At 43.9% G+C, this 21,315-nt stretch overlaps 1 protein-coding gene across 5 annotated transcripts in view; it reads right to left on the bottom strand.

The window, feature by feature from the left end:
* The window catches only part of myo5aa (myosin VAa), a 223,387-nt gene that overhangs the window by 152,164 nt on the left and 49,908 nt on the right, over positions 1-21,315 (bottom strand). For all 5 annotated transcript variants that reach the window (XM_072278217.1, XM_072278216.1, XM_072278215.1 and 2 more), the window contains exon 2: positions 2,682-2,792. In XM_072278217.1, coding sequence (XP_072134318.1) covers positions 2,682-2,792 — 111 coding nt within the window. The remainder of the gene's footprint in view (positions 1-2,681; positions 2,793-21,315) is intronic.

Here is a 21,315-nt window from a genome sequence, read left to right on the forward strand (position 1 = left end):
TGGGTTTCCACAGGGTGCTTTGGTTTCCTCCCACATTCCAAAGACATAATTTCTCATTGTAAACTGTCCTGTAATTAGGCTAGTACTAAGTAGTTGGGTTGCTGGGCAGTACAGCCCGTTGGGCTGATAGGCCCTATTCCATGCTGCATCTCCAAATAGACACAAATAGTACTGAGAATATGAGTAAAGGATCCCTGAAAGTGAGTCTGGGTCATAGAATCTGTTCAGAATTGTGGTGTGTGAAGTTATCCATGATTTCAGAAGCCTTTTGGTTGTAGGATAATAACTGTACCTAAACCTGGTGGTGTAGGACCCAAGGCTTCTGTACTTCCTGCCCATGGTTATCACAATGGTTATAAAGATTGCTACTTAGCAGGGATTCTCTTTTTGGGAAATTCCAGAGGATTTGATTGAGGTCCTCTGCTATTCACTTCCAGGCTCCCCTTACTTGAGTGATAAGGGTCACCACATTACAACTTTGGCAAATCTTTTGCTTCAGGAGGGAATAGTGCTCCTCTCTGAGAGGGTAAGCACAGCAGTCCAACAACATTTGAGTCTATAAATAACCACAAGCAGCTTTTCTAAAATCTTCTCTGATCAGTTTGGACAAGACCCAGAGCATAAATGCTGCAAATTTACAGGAAAATAATCTGCAATGATTATGGAAATCGAAAACAATTGATGATTCCAATTGACATCAATTGGAATTAATTCTTTGTTAAGTTTCTAATTCCACTGGCTAGACATCAGCTGGGCCTGTTTCTTTGTTTATGACCAAAATCAACACTCAAGTTTTGAGGCAAGATAACACCAACCATCGAAGGATTTATCCTCAAATGCACAGGCACAAGTCCTTGAGCAAGGGTTCTTCTGATTCTTAAGTTGTAAATTATAAACGCAAGAGATTCTGCAGATGCTGGAAATCCTGAGCAACAAATACAAAATACTGGAGGAGCATTTCTAGTCCTGATGAAGGGTCTTAGCTCAAGACGTCAACTGTTTGTTCCTTTCCACAGATGCTGCCTGATCTGCCGAGTTCCACCAGCATTTTGCGTGGGTCGTAAATTGCCTAAACCAGTAACACCCTAGGCTAGAGAATTGTAAAAATGTGGAAAATGTGGTAAAACTTGAAGTTTTGGACCAATCAGAAGTCTGAGTACAAATTGTGCTCATTTCTCTGAAGTGGTGGTCCGTTCATGTTTGCACTCAAACTCAATTGCATAATAGCAAGCAAAATTTTCTACAAAATAGCACAAAAGGGGGAGAGTCTTGGAATATAATTAAACCCCACACCCTCGCCTATTAACAAGACCTTCACTATACACCAACCTGGGTACTTTATAAACACATGGATTTTTAATCAGAGTCTAATACAGATTATTTTGTTTTTACACACTTGAAAGAATAGAAATATTGAGACGCTCAGCACAATTGGGAATTTAAAAAAGACAATTAGTGGAATTGTCATAACCCAGAGTGGCTAACTTTGTAAACACATCTCCTTCTCACAAAACAAGTTTATTAGACTGCAAAAACTTGATGGGTATGATATTGAACATGAATTTAAATGTCTGGATTGGCATATCCGGGGCAAATTTTACTGGGCTGGCACAGCCTCACAGAAACTCGGATTCTCAAAATGCATAAAAGGACTTTTTATCAGGTTACGTCCAATTGCACGATGGTTCTCTGGGGTCGAGAGAGGGTTCTGGGTAGAGTGTATCTGAAGAATAGCCTCAGCATGATCATGTTATATATAAAAATAAATTTATTTCTGCTAGTTTGCAAATGCTGCTGTGCAAATGAGGCAATCTGGTACAGGAAGGACAAACAAATTCTACTGTCACCGTGAACAATCCAGATATCAAACATTGTACTTGTGATATGGGGTTTTCCTTCCACCACCATCAAAGCTGCCCTCACCTGCATCTCCTCCCCTCATCCCATCCTTCGGCCATTATAACAGGGATAGGGCTCCCGTGTCCTTATCTACCACCTCACGAGCCTCCATATCCAGCTCATTGTGCTCCATAACTTCAGCCATCTCCAATGGACCCTCCAATAAGCACATCTGTCCCTTCCCCCTCCTCTCCACTTTCCACACGGGACCATTCTTTTCATGAATCCCTTGTCCACTTGTCCCTGCCCACTACTCTCTTCCCTGGCATTTATCTGTGCAAGTGTGATTTCTCCAACTTGTGGTAGTTTATCCCTCCTTTTACCTCTTTTTACAATTCCCCATTCTGGTTACCCTCTCACCCTTCTCTTTTCCTCGTATTCCCATCACCTCCCTCTGGGTCTCCTCCTCCTTCCCTTTCCTCCATGGTCCACTGTCACCTCCTATCAGATTTCTTCTTCAGGCCTTACCTCTCCCACCTATCCCTTCCCAGCTTCTTACTTCATTCCTCTCCCCCACCCACTTTCTCTCTCACCTGGTCTCACCTATCTCCTGCCAGCTTCCCCTCCCCCACCCTCTCATTCAGGCTTCTGTCCACTTCCTTGTCCAGCCCCAGTGGAGGGTCTCAGCCCGAAACGCTGACTGTTATTCCCCTCCATAGATACTGCTTGACATGCTGAGCTCCTCCAGCATCTTGTGTGTGTTGCTCAAGATTTCAGCACCTGTAGACTCTCATGTGCGTGTATTGTGACACCTGCCCTCTCTCGCTCCCCCTCTGATTTACCTGGTCATCCTCAGATTTCAGATGAAGCACTGTGTCTCCCGGCTTGTAGTCTTTGAGCAGCTCCGCAGATTTCCAGACATCCACTGAGTCAGGGATCCAGACCCTGGCAAACTGCAACACACAAGAGAGGGGGTACGGAATGAGAACAGGTTAAAGTGAAGGGAGTCTGTAGAACTATTCAATAGGATATTAAGTGTCTCAGTTCTACAAAAACCCAACTTCATGTGGGCTGGGACAATGACACCTACAAATAATTATCTAAGCACCAACTTACCTGGCTATTTTGATAGCACTCTACAAGCAGCTCACTTCTCACAGTTCATATACTGCCTTCTGCATTTTTAATGGCAAACTTGCTGGAATAACTTGCAACACTGCAATGTAACATGCATTCAGTGGCCTCTTTATATAATCACACCTGCTCGTTAATGCAAATACCTAATTACTCAATCATGTGGCAGCAACTGAATGCATAAAAGCATGCAGACGCGGTCAAGAGGTTCAGTTGTTATTCAAACCAAATATCCAAATGGGGAAGAAATGTGATCCCAATGATTTTGACCATGGAATGATTATTGGTGCCAGTCAGGGAAGTTTGAGTGTTTCAGAAATTGCTGATCTCTTGGGATTTTCACACACAACAGTCTTTACAATGTACAAAAGATGGTGAGAAAAGCAAAAAAAAAAATCCAGTGAGCGGCAGTTCTGTGGGTGAAAACGCCTTGGTAATGAGAGCGGTCAGAGGAGAATGGCTGGACTGCTTCAAGCTGACGGGAAGACAGCAGTAACTCAAATAACAACCCATTACAACTGTAGAGCATCTCTGAATGCACAACACTTTTTAAAGTGGATGGGCTACAGCAGCAGAAGACCACAAGCATACAGAAATACACTCAGTGGCTGCTTTATTAGTCCCTACTGTACTGAATGAAGTAGACACCGAGTGCAAATAAAGGTGATTCACATCACACCAGTAAGTGATGAGTAGGTAACTGAATACTCGCTTGTTTAAAAAAATACTGTTGAACTTCCCAATACACTTACAGCTTTGACTGCATAAAATATTGTGGACCATCAGCGTTTTAAGTTAAAACCAATTTGAAGAAACTTCTTTTTTTCAGAAAAGCCCCTCAGCTTTCCTCAATATTGAAAGCAGAGCAGGAAGCAACACGCTGTGTACATACATCTATTGGTGCTTCTGGACACATCTTCAGTGATGTTCCTGGAATCATCGGGTGTTTCGGGTCTTTCAACATCATACAACCTCCTCCAGGTGACCCAGCCGGGGCTGATCAGACCCCAGCTTGTGTCCAGATGGCTAGCTACTTATGACTTCATGGCTCCCCTCTTTTGAGCAACAGCCATCTTGAGGCCCTCTCTGCCACATTGGTGGTACTGCGGATGGCTCTCCTCTTCCTCTCTCCCTCCATGCCCAAAATGCTGAAGGCTCTAACTAAAGAATGGGCTCTGAATCCCCTACAACCAACCTCCACTGGGAACCGTTCAGCTGCAATACTGACAATAATTGTTGTCATGGCTCGCAGCTTCCTATCAACCCCTCCCTTCGCCGTTGCCTCCAGAATTCGGTTAACATCTTCATCAAGCTGCTTCCACAGTGAAGTCATGTTAGCTGCAGGCCATTTGATCCGCCTCCTGTTAGACTTCATGTTAGAGGGATTAGTTTGCAACACTTGGAGGTTCCGGGCACTATGGGGTGACTCCGGGCCTGGCCCCTCCTTCGTCTCACCAGGTTGGACACCTGCGTGTTGTGCTGCTCCTGCTCCCGCCAAACACTTCATCCTCGCTTGGTGGATCTTCAAGCCGCGATCGTTCTTGCAGATTTTGCCACATGCAACTGCTTCCTCATCGTCGTTTGTTCATTGCCTGGGTCTGATGTCGTTGTGTCCATCCGACTGGGGTGCTCATCCTCCCCCCCTCTCGGGCACCCCTGGGGGTATCTTTCTCTTAGAGTCATTGTAGCTTTTGTGGGGGTCCTCCTCTCAGAGGACACAGATTGGGTTGCCAGCCCGTTCTGCCCCCATTGCCATCTGTCCGGGCTGTCACTGACTCTCCAGTCGTCACCACTCTTTTCGTGGTTGTCACCCAGTCTTTCCTGGTTGTCACTGATGAACTCAGGGTGTAAGCTGTGTACATACATCTATTGATGCTTCTGGACACATCTTCAGTGATGTTCCTGGAATCATCGGGTGTTTCGGGTCTTTCAATATCATACAACCTCCTCCAGGTACTCCAGCCGGGGCTGATCAGACCCCAGCTTGTGTCCAGATGGCTAGCTACTTATAGCTCCATGGCTCCCCTCTTTTGAGCCACAGCCATCTTGAGGCCCTCTCTGCCGCATCGGTGGTACTGCGGATGGCTCTCCTCTTCCTCTCTCCCTCCATGCCCAAAACAGAAATGCTTCTGAAAACATTACAGCCTTTTGTAAAGCATGATGATGATTCAAGTTTAACACTTTAAGCCCTAAAGCTATGGAACATCAAAGTTTGCAAAAGCGACACACACATGAAAAAAATCTGGAACTAAAAACCAGGCAACTCTGATCTTTACAAGTGGCACAGTGTTTGAAAAGAAATCCTTGGTATGTTGGTCTTTTAGCCGTAGAACTAGAACCAGTTCTCTTCACATTTATACTTGGCTCCACTAAGGAGAATTTGGGTCCACCCTTACAACTGTGGGTAATGAGAACAGTGACATTAAAAAGATTAGGTTATAGAAGTGTCATCTGCAAAACTGCCACCACAAGGTTAAAAGTCGAAGTAAACTTATTACCAATGTATGCAGAGTATGGTTCCAGATACTACCTTGAGATTTTTTTCTTGCAGGCACTTACAGAAAATAAAGAAATGCAATATAATTTGTTTTTAAAAAAACTATAAACAAAGACTGACAAACAACCAATGCACAAAAGAGGAATTGTAGAAACAAAAAAAAAACACTGAGAACATAAGTTATAGAGTCCATGAAAGTGAAGGCTGTACACTCAGTTCAGAGTGGTGGTGAATGAAATTATCCACAATGGTTCAGCAGCCTGATGGTTGAACTGTTCCTGAACCTGGTGGCGTAGGACCCAAGGCCTGCTAGATGGTAGTAGCGAGAAGAGAGCATGGTCTGGATGGTTGAGTCCCTTGATACGGATGCTGCTTTCTTTTGGCGGTGTTCCACATAAATGTGCACAATGGTGGGGAGGGAGGACTTTTCCTGTGACGAATTGGGCTGCATCCACCACTTTCTGTACTGTGCAACTGTAGAAGCTTGCCAAAGTTTTAGGTGACGTGCCAAATCTATGCAAACTCCTAAGAAAGTAGAGGCATTTTCGTGCATACTTTGTAATGGCACATACATGCTTGGTCCCAGGAAACATCATATATAATAACAAGGAATTCAAGTTTTCTGACCCTCCCACCTCCAATCCTCCAATGAGATCAGGCTGTTGGATCTCCGAGTTCATCTTCCTTAAGTCGATGATCAACTCTTTGGTTTTGCTAATATTGCACATACAATGGATCAGATTTACAGATAAAAATAATGGATCTAGAAATTCTTCTGGGTGTCGATAGGTGCTTGTTGAAGATCTTGTATTCATTTTGTCTATGGGCATCCACTGCAGTTTTCCACTACGCCAAAGGCTCAGAACAGGCAAATGTCCACAGCCTTCACTCTGCCAGCTGTAACACTGGGCAAAAGCTGAGTCACAGCTCATGGAAGATGTGTGGAGAAGCCATCAGCTGGTCACATGGTGATTGAGGAATGGGATACTGTGAGGGAGTGAGAGCAATGAGAGGGGAAAAAAGTCAAGGAAGGCTCATCTGCCTGAAAAATCAGCTGGTGAAATTAGGTTAGTCTGCTCTCCTTCAGCTAATGCATCCCACTATTGTTAGGACCAATTTCAAGATATAGCCTGCACGTTCTCAAACCAACCACGCACAAGTGATTTGTGCTTAACCAACTTCAAAACATGAACTACACATTGCTTGAATAATCTATCCAGCCACAAGAACAGATTTTTACATCAATGTTCTTTGAATGATACTATTATGAATGCACAAATCAGCTTTGGCACAAAGTTAGGTCAACTCTGGACGGTTTGCTTCATTAACCCCATAAACGTCAACACATATTTAACCACTATTTCTATAATGGTGCATTTGCACATGAAATAACTTGCCTTTAGAAACTGCTGTCTGATATTTATCTGTCCAAGAAGTGATATGTGATAATGACTGCTCAATAAACCTCTCAGATCCAGAGAGGCGAATAATCCATCAAGAACAGCAACTCCTTCCATAGACACATCTCCTTCTGTACAGCACAATTTCCCACAGTGGCTGAGGAAATGATAGTGAAACACTTGAGCAGATAGTAGGCCAGATGGTCAAAACATTTCAGAATTGGCATCAGAATCAGGTCTTTTCCATGCGGACACACAGTAAATTGTGAAATGTGTTGTTTTGTGGCAGCAGTACAATCCAGGTATAGCAAATCACTATAATTAAAGTGAGAATACATAAAATAAATATTGCAAAGGAGCAAAGTCGTGTTCTTGGACTGTTCAGAAATCTGTTGCCAAGGGGAAGAAGCTGCTCCTCAAACATTAAGTGTAGGTAGACAGGCCCCTGTACCTCCTCCCAAGAGTAATAATGAAAAGAGCCTGAAAAGAACTTCGTAACTTTTTAAAGGAGTGTTTCAGGAGGAGGACAGAGAAGGACAGGCAGGAAGATTTAGGACAGAAATTCCAGAATTTAACTGAAAGCACAGCTACGTTGTGCATCACTCATTTAGTTTTCTTTAAGAAATACTTATTGTAATTTACAGTTTTATTATGTATTGCACTGTATTGCGGCCGCAAGACAAAAAAATTTCACGACATCACGCCAGAGATATTCAACCCGATTCTGATTCAAAAGTGGACTGCTTGAAGCACCAAGGAACCAGAAAGGAAGGTGCTCAGAAATTGCACGGGCCAAGGTCATGCGAGGATCAGAAAACAAGGAAAGAAATTTTAAATTTAAAGGAACACTTAACTGAGAGCAGAGGATGAAGGAGAGGGATAGAGAGAGGGTGCTGAAAGGAGTGAAAGGGATTTGGTGCAAATTAGGCCATGAGCAACAAGGTGTTGAACGTTACAGAGCACAGAACAAGGAAAGTCAGCAGGTGGGTTGAAATACACTCAGTGTCCACATTATTAGGTACCTCATGCACCTAATAAAGTAGCCATTGAGTGAATGCTCATGGGCAGTTAGAAGAACTGCATCTTCCAGGTGTTCCACGCAAGGACCATTTTTCATCCAGCAAAAAGCTCTTGGAGGAACTCTGAGTCAGGTGTCATCTATGGAGGGAAATGGATAGTCAAGCGTCCTGGGTTGAGGCTCTGCATCAGCCCTGATGCAGGGTCTTAATACAACATATCATCCGTCCCACTGCCTCAACAGTTGCTGCCCGACCCACCAAGTTCCTCCAGCAGTTTGGATCTTCTTGCTCCAGTCCCCAGCATTTGCCACTCTTGTGTTTCCAGGTATCACTGAATCAGAGTCAGGCTCATTATCACTGACAGAGTTTGTCAAACTTATTCTGTGGCAGCGGTACAGAAAAAAATTACTGTAAATTAATATGAGGAGTCGATGGTAACTTGTAGATTTGTTTCCAAATGCAGACACATGCAAGTATCATCTGCACATCATTACTCCATGATGGAGGTTAGGGGAAACTCTGACCTACAGCAGCAATGACTGGGACTGAACTGTCTCCTATGCATCCCGTAGACTGATTCCACTCCAATAGGAAGCTGATTGTTGGTGAATTGTAAGCTTGATGGTTATCTGTTGAACTGCTGAGCAGTTGGATAAAATGACATCAAAACCTGTTTAGTAAAGAGATCAATAGATGGAAGGGAAAGGCAAACACAAACAAACAGAAAACATAATGTTTTACTTATTTTGAGATACAGAGCCGTCCGTCCAATGAGCCCACGCAACCCAGTTACATCATGTGACCAATTAACTGGTACGTCTTAGAAATGTGGGAGGCAACTGGAGCACTCGGCGGAAACCCACACGATCACGGAGAGAACATACAAACTTCTTACAGACAGCAGCAGAAGTGAACCCAGGTCACTGGCATCTAACAGCATTACACTAACTACTATGCTGCCGTGCAGCCCCTAATAATATCTTATCATTGTGATTATGAAATAGAAGCTTGTTTCAGCCAACATTCTCTAATGTTAACTAAGTTACTAACGTTTCCAGCTTGATCTGAAGTGTTGGCACTCTAAGGTAAATGTCCCTATAGTTTTTTAAAGAATGCTATCTGGATTTCACTGACCTACTAACAAGACAGTCAACTTCTTGGATTATACTCGAGAATATCCGCTCTGTGGAGCTCTACAATTTGCATCAGCCCACACTAGTGTTCTTTCACTTCTCCGATTGACAAAGCCTTTATCTTTTCCATGGTGCCTTCAAAACCACCTTCTCCAAGTGCAAGAGGACCAGGAATGTTGGACGGTATGAGGTCAGATATGGTCACTGGTAGCTCAACAGTGAACCAACACAGTGTGGGTGCACTGAATGTACCAGGTATGACTGTTTATTTAGAGCTGTATCTTTGGCATCAGTGGTGTGCACAGATTAACAGCACACGGTGAAAATAACAAATGGAGCATCATCGTTTGGTAAGAGGTGGAACAACACTCAGTCTAATGCTGACGGTGTGGGGCTGAAGCATTTCACCTGCAGAAATCCACCTGTGGCAACTGTGTCCATGCTGCCAAAAACACAGGACATATACCAAACCCTGGACGCGCTTCAATGGCTTCTCCCAGCACTGCAGAAACTCTTAGTGCAGCAATATAACAAACGAAGCTTTGGTTTGGAAAGTTTAGATAAAAGATTAACTTTAATTAGATCAGTGCATTTGTTCCTTTGAAACCAGCAGGCCAACTCAGTGAAGACACAGCTGCAAAAATATCCTACACACTGGACAGTCAAACTCTTACACACCCTTTGTCGCCACTGTAAACTGCAATGGGCAATCTCTGCCCTCCGTGTTCAGTTCCACAGGCGTACTGCTGAGCACGATGCAAAACAGTGGCTGCTTTCCTTATAAATGTGCACAACGAGAGCATTACACACATCTGTCATTTTCTTTTCTCCCGTTGCAGAGATGCCCAGGGGCCAGTAACCATGCAGACATGGAGCTCAGTATTTACAGATCATTCACTAGCAAAGGGAGTGGGTAAGCATCAACAATTAAAACCATAAGATATAGGAGCAGAATTAGGCCATTTGACTCATTGAGTCTGTTCCACCATTTCATTATGGCTAATCCAATTTCCTTCTCAGCCCCAATCTCCTGCCTTCTCCCTGTATCCCTTTACACCCTGACAAATTAAGAATCTATCAACCTCTGGTTTAAATATGCCCAATGACTTGGTCTCCACAGCCGCCTGAGGCAACAAATTCCGGATTCACCACTCTCTGCCTGAAGAAATTCTTCACCTCCATTCCAAAAGGACACCACTCTGACGAGGCGCCCGCTGGTCCTGCACTCTCCCACCATAGGAAACATCTTCTGCACATCCACCCTAATGAAGCTCTTCAACATTCAATAGGTTTCAGTGAGGTTACCCCTCATTCTCCTGAATTTGAGTATAGGCCCAGAGCCTCAAATGTTCTTCATATAACAAGTCTTTCAATCCTGGAATCATTTTGTGAACTTCCTATAAAGCCTCTCCGATGTCAGTATATCCTTTCTGAGATAACAGGCCCAAAACTGTTTACAATATTCCAAGTGAGGCCTTCCCGGTGCCTTATAAAGCCTCAGCATTACAGACATTACAGTAAAAATGGCTACACTGGAGCACAATTTACTCATGGCAACACAGTGTGAGGGATAAATGATTCTTGGGCTATTTCATGGCCATTGTACCTTGCTGGTGGAGGTGCCTGACTTTAGACTTATGAGCCTCTAACAGGCAACAAGTTGGGAGGCTGCAAAATGACTCATTGGCCAAGGATCCCACAACAACTGCTGGCCACTATTCTCCGCTGAAAGCCCTTACTTGTAGGGATTGGCTGAGAGACTGGTGCAGTGTGTCGGTGGGTGTGTAAGTGACTGAAAGGTCCAGCAGTTCCTGGATACCTCACTCCGTCGCTTGCAAAGAAGAGAAAACCCAAGGAGGGAAAGAATAAGGTGATGATACCAGAAGCAGCCTCAATATCAAAGGAAGACTTCCAGTAGAGGTGTAACCGCCTGCCTTAGCATCCTGTCATCTCTCACGGTACACCTCACATTCTACTGAGCAAATCCTTTATTTTTCTCTTTGCATCCCTCACTGAATCACCAGAGCCCAAGGCAGCAGTGTGCTCGGTTCCTTATTAAAGATATTCAGCTCTAATAAACAGAGAGGCAAAATGATCCAAAACAGAGCACTTCTCACTCGGCTGACTGCACAGGGATACCACAGGGTAGAACAATACCCAGGGCTCCAACGGATACACCTACTGACATGAAACCAGGTAGAGGGATAAGGCAGCAGCACCAATCCATCTCAAGTCAGGACAGTCACATTTAGCCTCCCACAGGCAGGTGGAAATCTGGCTGCCAAGAAGCCAGGAGAAATCAGGATAACAGAACCCATTTTAGATGAACACCCTGCCGTCTCCTGATGAAATTAATTATCATTTGGCTCCTAATGAGAGAGTTTTTACCCTACAACCATCATGCTCCTGAACTGCCATAGATAACTTCACTCACTGCAACTCTGAACTGATTTCACAACACTTTCAAGGACTCTACAACTCACTTTCTCATTTTTCATTTGCACAATGTCTTCATTTGCTCACTGGTTGTTTGTCAGTCTTTGTTTATGCTTTTTTCATAAATTCGACTGTACTTCTTCATGTTTCTGTAAATGCCTTCAAGAAAATGAGTCTCAAGGTAGCGCACGATACCATATAGATACTTCAATAATATATTTACTTTGAAATGTGTTAATTCAGCTTGCTGGCCCCTTCACTTTCCCTCATTGCCCTTTAATGAGAAGGGAAGTAACAAACTACCAAACCGGCTCCCAACCCAGCCACCGGGAGGTGCGGTGCGCTGCAGTCACAGGGCAGACATGGTGCACCAAACTCTGGTTCACTGCACAGCATCCAGAGGGGTAAGCCTGCGCTTGGCAAGTCTGTTCAGGCTGCACCAGTGGACTAGGAATCTGCTTTCCATAACGCATGCCACGGGCAAGTTCAACTTTGACTTTGAAATGTGGCAATTCAGCTCAAAACCAACCACTGAGAATTGGGTTGGACAGGAGTCCCAGAATGGTATTAATGCAAACATAGTAGTGATGTGCAATGAGACATCCATTTACCATAAACTGCAACCCATCCGTCATTTAACTGTGTATGAATTGGGTTTTTGTTAGCAGGATCCTTAAAACTATTGTGTTACACGAGAACATTCCCATTTTATGCCCAACCTGTGGAAGTTTGCATTGTTAACCCTGATATTTCACCTCAATGCAAGAGAAGATGTTGATATCACCTGTGATACACAGTGTTGCACACACTTTGCAGAAACCAAGAACCAAAATATGTACCTTCATGTTCTACAGAATTCATTACCACTCCCTGTAAGTGCTTCTTACTCTAATTGTTGAGGACACGGGCTTACACTGAACTATTCTGGAAAATTACTAACTTAATTCATTAAACTTTTGGTCAGGTGGAGCTTCCAATATTGAAGACATTACTTTTCCCTCAAAATCAAAAGAGGTTCAAACACTTTCTTTAAAAAAAAAGATTTGAAGTCCCTCTCATTAGTTCCATACTGAATGAATTCATTTATCACCAAGACTGGATTCTCTCGCCAATGCAATGCAGAATTCTAGTATACGTAATGCAGAATTTTTTCAACCCTGTTTGCCAGCTGACAGTAGATTACAAAAGGAAACAAATTTAATTAGACACCGGGAATTTCTTAACGTAGACTGCAATTTGACTCCCATAATAGAAATATTGGCATAAATGACAGAAGTCTAACATTGCTTGTTGAATTTTAAACACACACACACACACAAGACAGTGCATAACATCAGCACAGATTATGTTGGACAGGAGAGTGGTTTAATGATTCCAATAGAAACTTTCAGGCAGACCTTTCAATTGGTCACTGACCTTATTGCAAATTCAAAAATTTGCATCGTTCAATACCAATGTGAAGTACAAGCTTATGTACTCATATTAGAGTGAATACATCCCTGTTATACAACTACTCTGAGTGAAAAGGTTATCATTTGATTAGTAGATAACTGCTTGTGCTATCTTCTGATTGACAATACTGTCACAAGTTGGAATTACAATGGAGATTTCATTCCAATTTTGGGAAAAGTAAACCTACACTTCTTATCTCAGCCCACACCCTGACACCACTGCAGCAACTTTCATTACTGGGTCAAATTTCCCTCTCAGTAGTGAGGGAATGGCCTACTCCATTCAACTCATTTTCAGGCACCCTTGGAACTTGTTTCTGGAGATTTCTCCTATTGTGATCATTGTAGTGCCTTCTACAAGACCCACTGTCATATGTAAACAGCCAAAGCTGCAACAAAGCTCAGTTGCCATTTCTTTGTCCCTCATTACTACCTCTCCAGCACCATTTTCTAGAGGTCTGATATCCACTGTCCCCTCTCTTTAACTTTTTAAATATCTGAAAAAGCTTTTGATATCCTCTTTTATATTATTGGCTAGCTTACCTTCATATTTCATGTTTTCTCTCCTTATGGTTTTTTTTAAACTTGTCTGCTAATGGTTTTTAAAACTTCCTAAAAGTTTTCCACTAATTTTTGCTATATTATATACCCTCTCATTTGCTTTTGCTTTTATGCTGTCTTTGACTTCCTTGTCAGGGGTGGTTATGTCATCCTCTCTTAGAATACCCCTTCATCTTTGGGATTTATCTATCCTATGCCTCCTGAATTGCCCCCAGAAACACCAGCTATTGCTATTCAGCTGTCATCTCTGATAGTTTCCCCTTCCAATCAACTTTGGCCAGCTCCTCCCTCATGCCTCTGTAATTCCCTCAACTTCACTGTAATATTAATACAGCTGGCTTTACCTTCTACCTGAATTCTATCATTATTATAATCATTGCCTCCTCAGGGTTCCTTTACCTTAAGCTCCAGTATCAAATCTGGTTTATTACACAATGCACAGTCTAGAATTACCTTTCTCCTAGTGGGCTCAACCACAAGCTGCTCTGAAAAGCCATCTCGTAGGCATTCTACAAATTCCCTCTCTATCTTGGAGGTCCTGCTCTTTAGCCTCTTCCCGAACTCCCTATACTCACTTCATAGGACCCCTTCCCTCTTTCTACTCATGTCATTGTTGCCAATATGCATTATGACCTCTGGCTACTCACCCTCCCTTTTGAGAATCATCTCCAGCCACCCTAAGGCATCATTGACCCTAGCACCTAGGAGGCAACACACCATCCCAGCATCTATTTCGTGGCAACAAAATCTCCTGTTCTGATAGATTATCGAGTCTCTTATCACTGTTGTTCTGTCTAAATTTACCCTTCCCTGCTGAGCCTCACAGCTGGCCCCAGTGCCATTGGCCAACTGCTGCTGCTGTGCCCAGATGGTTCATTCCCACCAACACTCGTATCCGAAGGGTATACTTGTTGCTGATGGAAATGGCCACAGGTGAACCCTGCACTGACTGCTTACTCCCCTTACTTCTCCTGGTGGTACCCATCCACTATCTGAAGCCTGCACTCTGGATGTGACCATCTCAGTAAAAACTCATCTACAAAGTTCTCAGTCTCCCAGATGGTCCTGAGTGCCTCCAGTTCCAGCTTCTTGACCTTGTTAGTCAGGAGCTGAAGTTGGGTGCACTTCCTGCAGATATGGTCATCATTCTGAAATCCCACCTCTCACAGGAAGAGCATTCCACTGTCTTAACTACCATTCTGTCTGCACTTGTTATCTCTTCAACTTCTCAAGCCTAGGTTCTAGCCTGCATCTGTCCTCACAAAACCTGTTGAGCCAAAGCCTGGCCAGTCTAACACTATCCACTCCAACAATGGCCGCTCTGCTTACACCTTGCTTCTTTTCATTACCTCCTGCCAAATGCTGAAGAGACTGTTATGATTACAGGCCACAGAAAAGTTCCGAGAGGCCCCAAGCTCTTTTTAAACGTCACGCTGCCTCACCAACAAACTACTTCTCGTGATGATTGCAGCCCGCCAACCGAATTAACTAGCCATTCACGTTCACGAACAAACATGCAAGTACTTCAAGAAATACCACTGCTTTCAACTCAGGAATGGTGGCACTGATGAGGCCTGTTGGAACAATGCATCTTACAGCAACATCTGGAATTTCACTGACTCCAGAAGCTGTTGTCCAATTTACGTTACAGCAACGTTAGCATGGATGACCTCACCATTACTCATTACAATTAAATCCAGGCTAATGTCCTCAAGATGACGAATTGTCTCGGTGTCCTGCATTCATGGTTTCCTCTGATGACAAACAACAGTAGCCAATATCAGCATTTCATCATTAGTACAGGAAAGAAATATCACAAAGCTAAAGCTGTTACATTTCTAAATAATTTTCTCCTATATACAACAACCTCTGTTCTGCTTCTCTCAGTCTGCCATCATTAGTCTGTCAGCCTGATGGCTTAATCTATAATAAAGCCTGTCCTCACTTCACCCCTTTGATTCTTCCATCCCACTCTGAAACTCAAAAATGACTTGATTTCTCTCTCAGTTCTGATCATCTAAAAATTTAACTGTTTCTTTCCCCCATTGATGCTGCCTGACCTGCCGGATGTTTCCAGCATTTTTACGTTAATCCGTTTATGCAAAAGAAAAATGGTAATTGGATCAGCCAGTGATATTTACATGTCATTCACGTTCATAGTATGTTCAACATTTTGGCGTTTTAGCCATGCCTTGTCAAATTACCAGATAAGTTATCAAATTTGATAACTTCAATAGGTTCAATTTAATGTCCGAGAAATGCATACGATATACATCCTGAAATTCTTTTACTTCACAAACATCCAAGAAAACAGAGGAGTACCCCAAAGAATGAATAACAGTTACATGTTAGAACCCCGAAGCCCCCCCCAGCCCCCCCGGCTCCCCCTCCCACACACAAGCAGCAGCAAAGCGACACCCCCCCACCCCACCAGCAAAAAAGATTCTGCGTCCTCCACTTATCAAATTATCTGGTTTGATATAAGGTCCATTCAGTCATTGCAGGGAGTGAACCAGAAATAGCACCCGAGATGAAGGAGGAAACTCCAAAACACACACTACACAAATGCAAAGGGAACAAGTGATGGAGACATACTACATTCAAAAGTCATATTAGTACAAGTTGCAGCCAGTAATACAACTAGCAAAACTCCTGTCAGCAATGGGCTTGTGATACTTGGAGAAATGGTCCAAAGGGTGAGCTAACTCACAAACAGTTCTGTGCACTGTAATGGTGCAAAGTAAAAATTAATGACATATGTGAGTGATGACAAACCTGATTTTAATATGGGTCATTGTAAAGACTGAGAGTGGGAAGGGGACCAGGAGAGGGGATCATGGTTGGGAAAGGGGGAAAGGAGAGGGAGGGAGTGGGGAGCACCAGGGACATTCTGTAATAATCAATAAAACAATTGTTTGGAATCAAACAATTGTTTGGTGTGTCAGGGCTGGGTGTCTGCACCCATGCCACCCCTCACCCCAGCCCTGGCACTTTTTCTCTGCCACCAGTTCCACACCCCTCTGGCGGCACTCCACTCTCACCGTTCCCAACACCCTTTCCTCCGACTAAATTTACAAACTTGCTCTCCACTCCATCCTCCAAGAGGACGACAATCTTGTCGTAGGGTTTGGAGGCTTGTCTGCGTCAATGACCCAAGAGAGCCATGTTGGCCAGAATCAGGGCTTTATGCTTTGACTCTTGGTCGGGTCACCAATACAAACAGGTCAAAAGGGCCAGACTAAGAGTGGTACAACCAGGTCAAAAAAAAATTGTTATGCAAACAGAAATGAAGAATCTTATATCTATATGTGACGAAATTCCTGAGTGTTGAAGATGGCTGAGGACAGACAGAGATGGAGGACATTCATTGCTGTCCTAAACGTCAGCGGAGCTACAGACAGTAACGTTCCACTCCACGATGACAAGTACAGTACCGTGTAAATGTCTTAGGCACCATAGCTATACGTATGTGCTTAAGATTTTTACACAGTACTGCATACAGTATGGCAGAAGTCATATTGATTGTTTTCTTACTCACATGGTTCACAACGAGGCAGCGCTATTTGCAAACCACATCCCGAAATTCTTTCAGCAAAGATCTGCACCCAAATTGCTGAGCTAACATTTTCTAAAAAGTGGAGACAGAGCAGAGTATGATGCTCCTAATTTCAGCTTCCTGGGATTTGTGCTTTCTTGTGGGTGTTTCCTTGGCAACGCAGCAACAAATCAAACAAAATAAATGTCAGGGATCACCTGTACACCTGCAGGCACTGACTTCCAGCAGTGGCTTAGTACACACCATTTTGTCTTCAGGGTCCTCAGAAAGCTAAGGATTCAAATCTTATCAAATCCAGGCCACACTCCGATGTAGTAGAGAGGGGATGTCACACTATCATTGAGCAATTAAACTATGGCACTTTGAATCGTCAGGTAAATGAAAACCATCCAATCACACAAGGGTGGAATTCTCCCTAGCGTTCCGGTTAAGATCAGGGTTAGGGCGACGCTATTACAGCTCGAAGTGATGGAGTTCAGGGTTCAATTTCAGGGCTGTCTGTAAGGAGTTTGTACGTTCTTCCCTTGACTGTACGGGTTTTCCTGGGTGCTCCTGTTTTCTCTCTCAATCCAAAGATGAACAGGCTACCAGGTTAATTGGTCATTGTATATCGTCCTGTGATTAGGCTATGGTTAAATTGGTGGATTGCTGGGCGGCACAGATCACAGGGCCTGAAGGGCCTGTTCTGTGCTGTATCTCTAAGTAAGTAAATGTATTATGGCAGGGTAAATTCATGAATATTCCAAAATTTTCATTGATGATCTGATTCTGCAGCAAGGCAATGATTGTTGTGAAAAAGCAGGGAATGGATTGAAGATCCTGAATTTCCATGGTTAACTGGACATGTGCTCCAGAAACTGCTGGCAATTTCAGAAGAGTCTCACCTGTTTCATCATCAAAACTTATGTCACAGTGACCATAGTAAGAACATAAGACATCGGAGCAGAATTAGGCCACTCGGCCCATCGAGTTTGTTCTGTCATTCCATCATGGTAGATTTATCACCCCTCTCAACTCAATTCTCTGCCTTTTCACCGTAACCTTTGATGTCCTTACTCATCAAGAATCTATCAACTTGCGCCTTAATTATACCCAATGACTTGGTCTCCACAGCCATCTGTGGCAATGAATTCCACAGATTCACCATCCTCTGGCTAAACAAATTCCTCCTCATCTCTGTTCTAAAGGGACGAGCTTCTTTTGTAAGGCTGCACCCTCTGGTCCTAGACTCTCTGGCTATAGGAAACATCCACTCTATTTAGGTCTTTCAATATTTGATAGGTGTCAATGATATCCCCTCTCATTCTTCTAAACCCTGGTGAGTACAGTCATCAAACACTCCTCATTCCCGGGGTCATTCTCGCCAATCTCCTCCAGTCTCCTTCCAATGCCAGCATAACCTTTCTCAGATACAGGGGCCCGAAGCTAGACAAGGCCACTGTGTGAATAGAGCACAACAGATCACACAGCCTCCTGACTCACAGACAAGAATGCAGGGCTAGGCTTAACACTTCCTGAGCACAATCATCAGCACACGTTTTGACATAAAGGAAGTGAGCTCATATCCAAAGTCTGCCTTCTGGCTCCCCTCCCAAAGGCACCGATGTTGAAATCGGCTGGCATGATGGGGAAGCTCACACCTCTTCAAATCACTCACCCAAGAAAGGGTGCTGTGAGAGCGTGTTTACATACAGCACTCAGAACAGGCATCACAAAGGACCCAGAAAATTATCAGTGTGAGGAATTAAGTTTCTAAAATCGGGATAAATAGGCAACTGTAGAACTGAATAAAGCAAACAGCATCTGCAGGCAAGGCATCAATATATCTTCTCTCCACCACTTCCAATGAGCATTTGAGGAGTTCGCAGTGGGACTTGTGCCAGAGCAGAGGCTCAGTAAACTAGGCCCCCACTTTGTCATTTATTGCCTACCAACATGCTCTTGTTGCAAGCAGACGCTTGGACCACAGATGCTCAAGTCTCTTCATGTCTGCTATTTGTTTTCATTCATGCAATAAGATCATCAGCACCACCCTTGGAAAAAAATAATCAGCCCTCTCTTTGGCAAGCCCCAGTGGGAGTGGTGGCGGCTCCAGGCTGCTGCTTGGGCTTGCTTACCAGTTACCACTGCATACTTGGAACGGGTTGGGCAGAGCTTAACAAATGGCATATCAGAAAGATGAAAGAGGTTCAGACAAGATGATGCAGAGTCAATGTCTGCCCCACCCCCCACCCAGGAGACTACTGGATGGAACAGCGCATTTCAGTGACATAACTGCCCCATATCCAGCGAGAATGCTGCTCCATCATTACTACAGAGAGCCAGGGTTCATTCCTGACCTGACGTGCTGACTGTGTGGAGTATGTACCTTCTCCCGCCGACTTGGGTGGGTTTCAAAGGGGTGCTCCATTTACCATCCACAACCCAAGGACAGGCAACTTCGAACATCAGTTGGCTGCTGTAGAATCAAGGGTGGAACAGGCAGATGAGCGAGAGGTTACTGGGAAATGCAATTGATGGATTCTTCCAAAGACCTGCACATACTCGATGGACCAAATGACCTCCTCACAAATCATGAAAAAGGTGAGGCAAAGTGGGAGAAAGATGCACAGCTCAAATGCTATCCATAAATTTGCTGACAATACAACCGCTATTGGCAGATGGTGATGAGAGGGTGTACAGGAGCAAGGTATATCAGCTGGCTGAGTGGTGTTGCAGCAGCTATCTTGCACTCAATGTCAGTAAAACCAAAGGAAGGGTTGTGGACTTCAGAAAAGGTAAGATGAGGGAACACACACAAAAGAGGGATTAGAAGTGGAAAGAACGAGCAATTTCACATTCCTGGGGGTCAATATCTCCGAGGATCTAACCTGGACCCAACTTATCGATGCAGCCACAAGGAAGGTATGACAGTGGCTACATTTCACTAGGAGTTTGAGAAGATTTGGTAGATCACTAAAAATAATCAGAAATTTCTACAGATGTACCATGAAGAGAATTTTAACTGGCTACATCACCACCTGATATGGTGGGGCTACTGCACAGGATCAAAGTAAGGTGCAGAGAGTTGTAAACTTAGTCATCTCCATCATGGACACTAGCCTCCACAGTACCCAGGACATCTTCAAGGAGTGATGGCTCAAAAAGGCGGGACCCATCATTAAGGACTCCCATCACCCAGGATGCCCCTTGTTCTCACTGTTACCATCAGGGAGGAGGTACAGGAGCCTGAAGACACACACTCAGTGATGCAGGAACAGCTTCCTCCCCCCTGCCATCCAATTTCTGAATGGACCTTGAACCCATAAACACTACCTCGCTCTTTATTTCCCTCTATTATTATGTATTGTTGCTACAAAGCCACTCACAACATATGCCAGTGATATTAAATCTGATTCTAACATAACAGCAGGAGTGAAATGTAAAGCAGACCACCACAACCAAATAACAATACAACAGAACTAAAAACCTCAGCTTGACTGAGCCAGGAATGAATTCCTGCTGTGCTTCCACGTTGTATTGCACCACAACATGCCCAGGTGAAGGAACCATGAATTGCTCACTAACAGTATCATTCATCATGTCACCACCACCCGTCCCCTATATAAAACTGTGCTGCCATACTACCTTCAGACAGTTACAACAGTCACATTGGTATTTTGATGGCTCTGATGGTCTTCCTGACTTTCAGATGCCCTGTAAGGCACTGTATTAATACCAGTCTTCCTTACATTTTGATCTACGATCACGGAATCTATCTTTTTGGAGAAATCACTAGTTTTCTTTTGCAAAATAATAACCTACCCATGTGTCAGTTCTGTGCAAAATGAAGAATGCTGGAAATCCAAAGCAACATACACACACTCAAAATGTTGTCTTGCTGGGTTCCTCCAGCATTTTACATGATGCTGTACAAAAAGAAGCCGTTTTAAACCTCAGAGTGACTTCAATACAAATGCACAACGTTCATGACCCAGAGCTGGATCTTAAGATCAACTACTGGTGCCCCCCAGGGATGTGTGCTCTCCCCACTGCTCTTCGCCCTTTACACTAATGACTGCACCTCACAGGATCCACCTATTAAACTCCTGAAGTTTGTAGATGACACAACTGTCATTGGCCTTATCCGAGACGGTGATGAGTCTGCATACAGACAGGTGGTGGAACGGCTGGCCCTCTGGTGTGGTCAGAACAATCTGGAGCTAAATACGCTCAAGACTGTGGAGATGACAGTGGACTTCAGGAGGAGCCCCCCAGTACTCCCCCCACTCACTATACTCAACAGTATT

Source organism: Mobula birostris, chromosome 14 (genome assembly GCF_030028105.1).
Source record: "Mobula birostris isolate sMobBir1 chromosome 14, sMobBir1.hap1, whole genome shotgun sequence".
NCBI classification, from domain to species: domain Eukaryota; kingdom Metazoa; phylum Chordata; class Chondrichthyes; order Myliobatiformes; family Myliobatidae; genus Mobula; species Mobula birostris.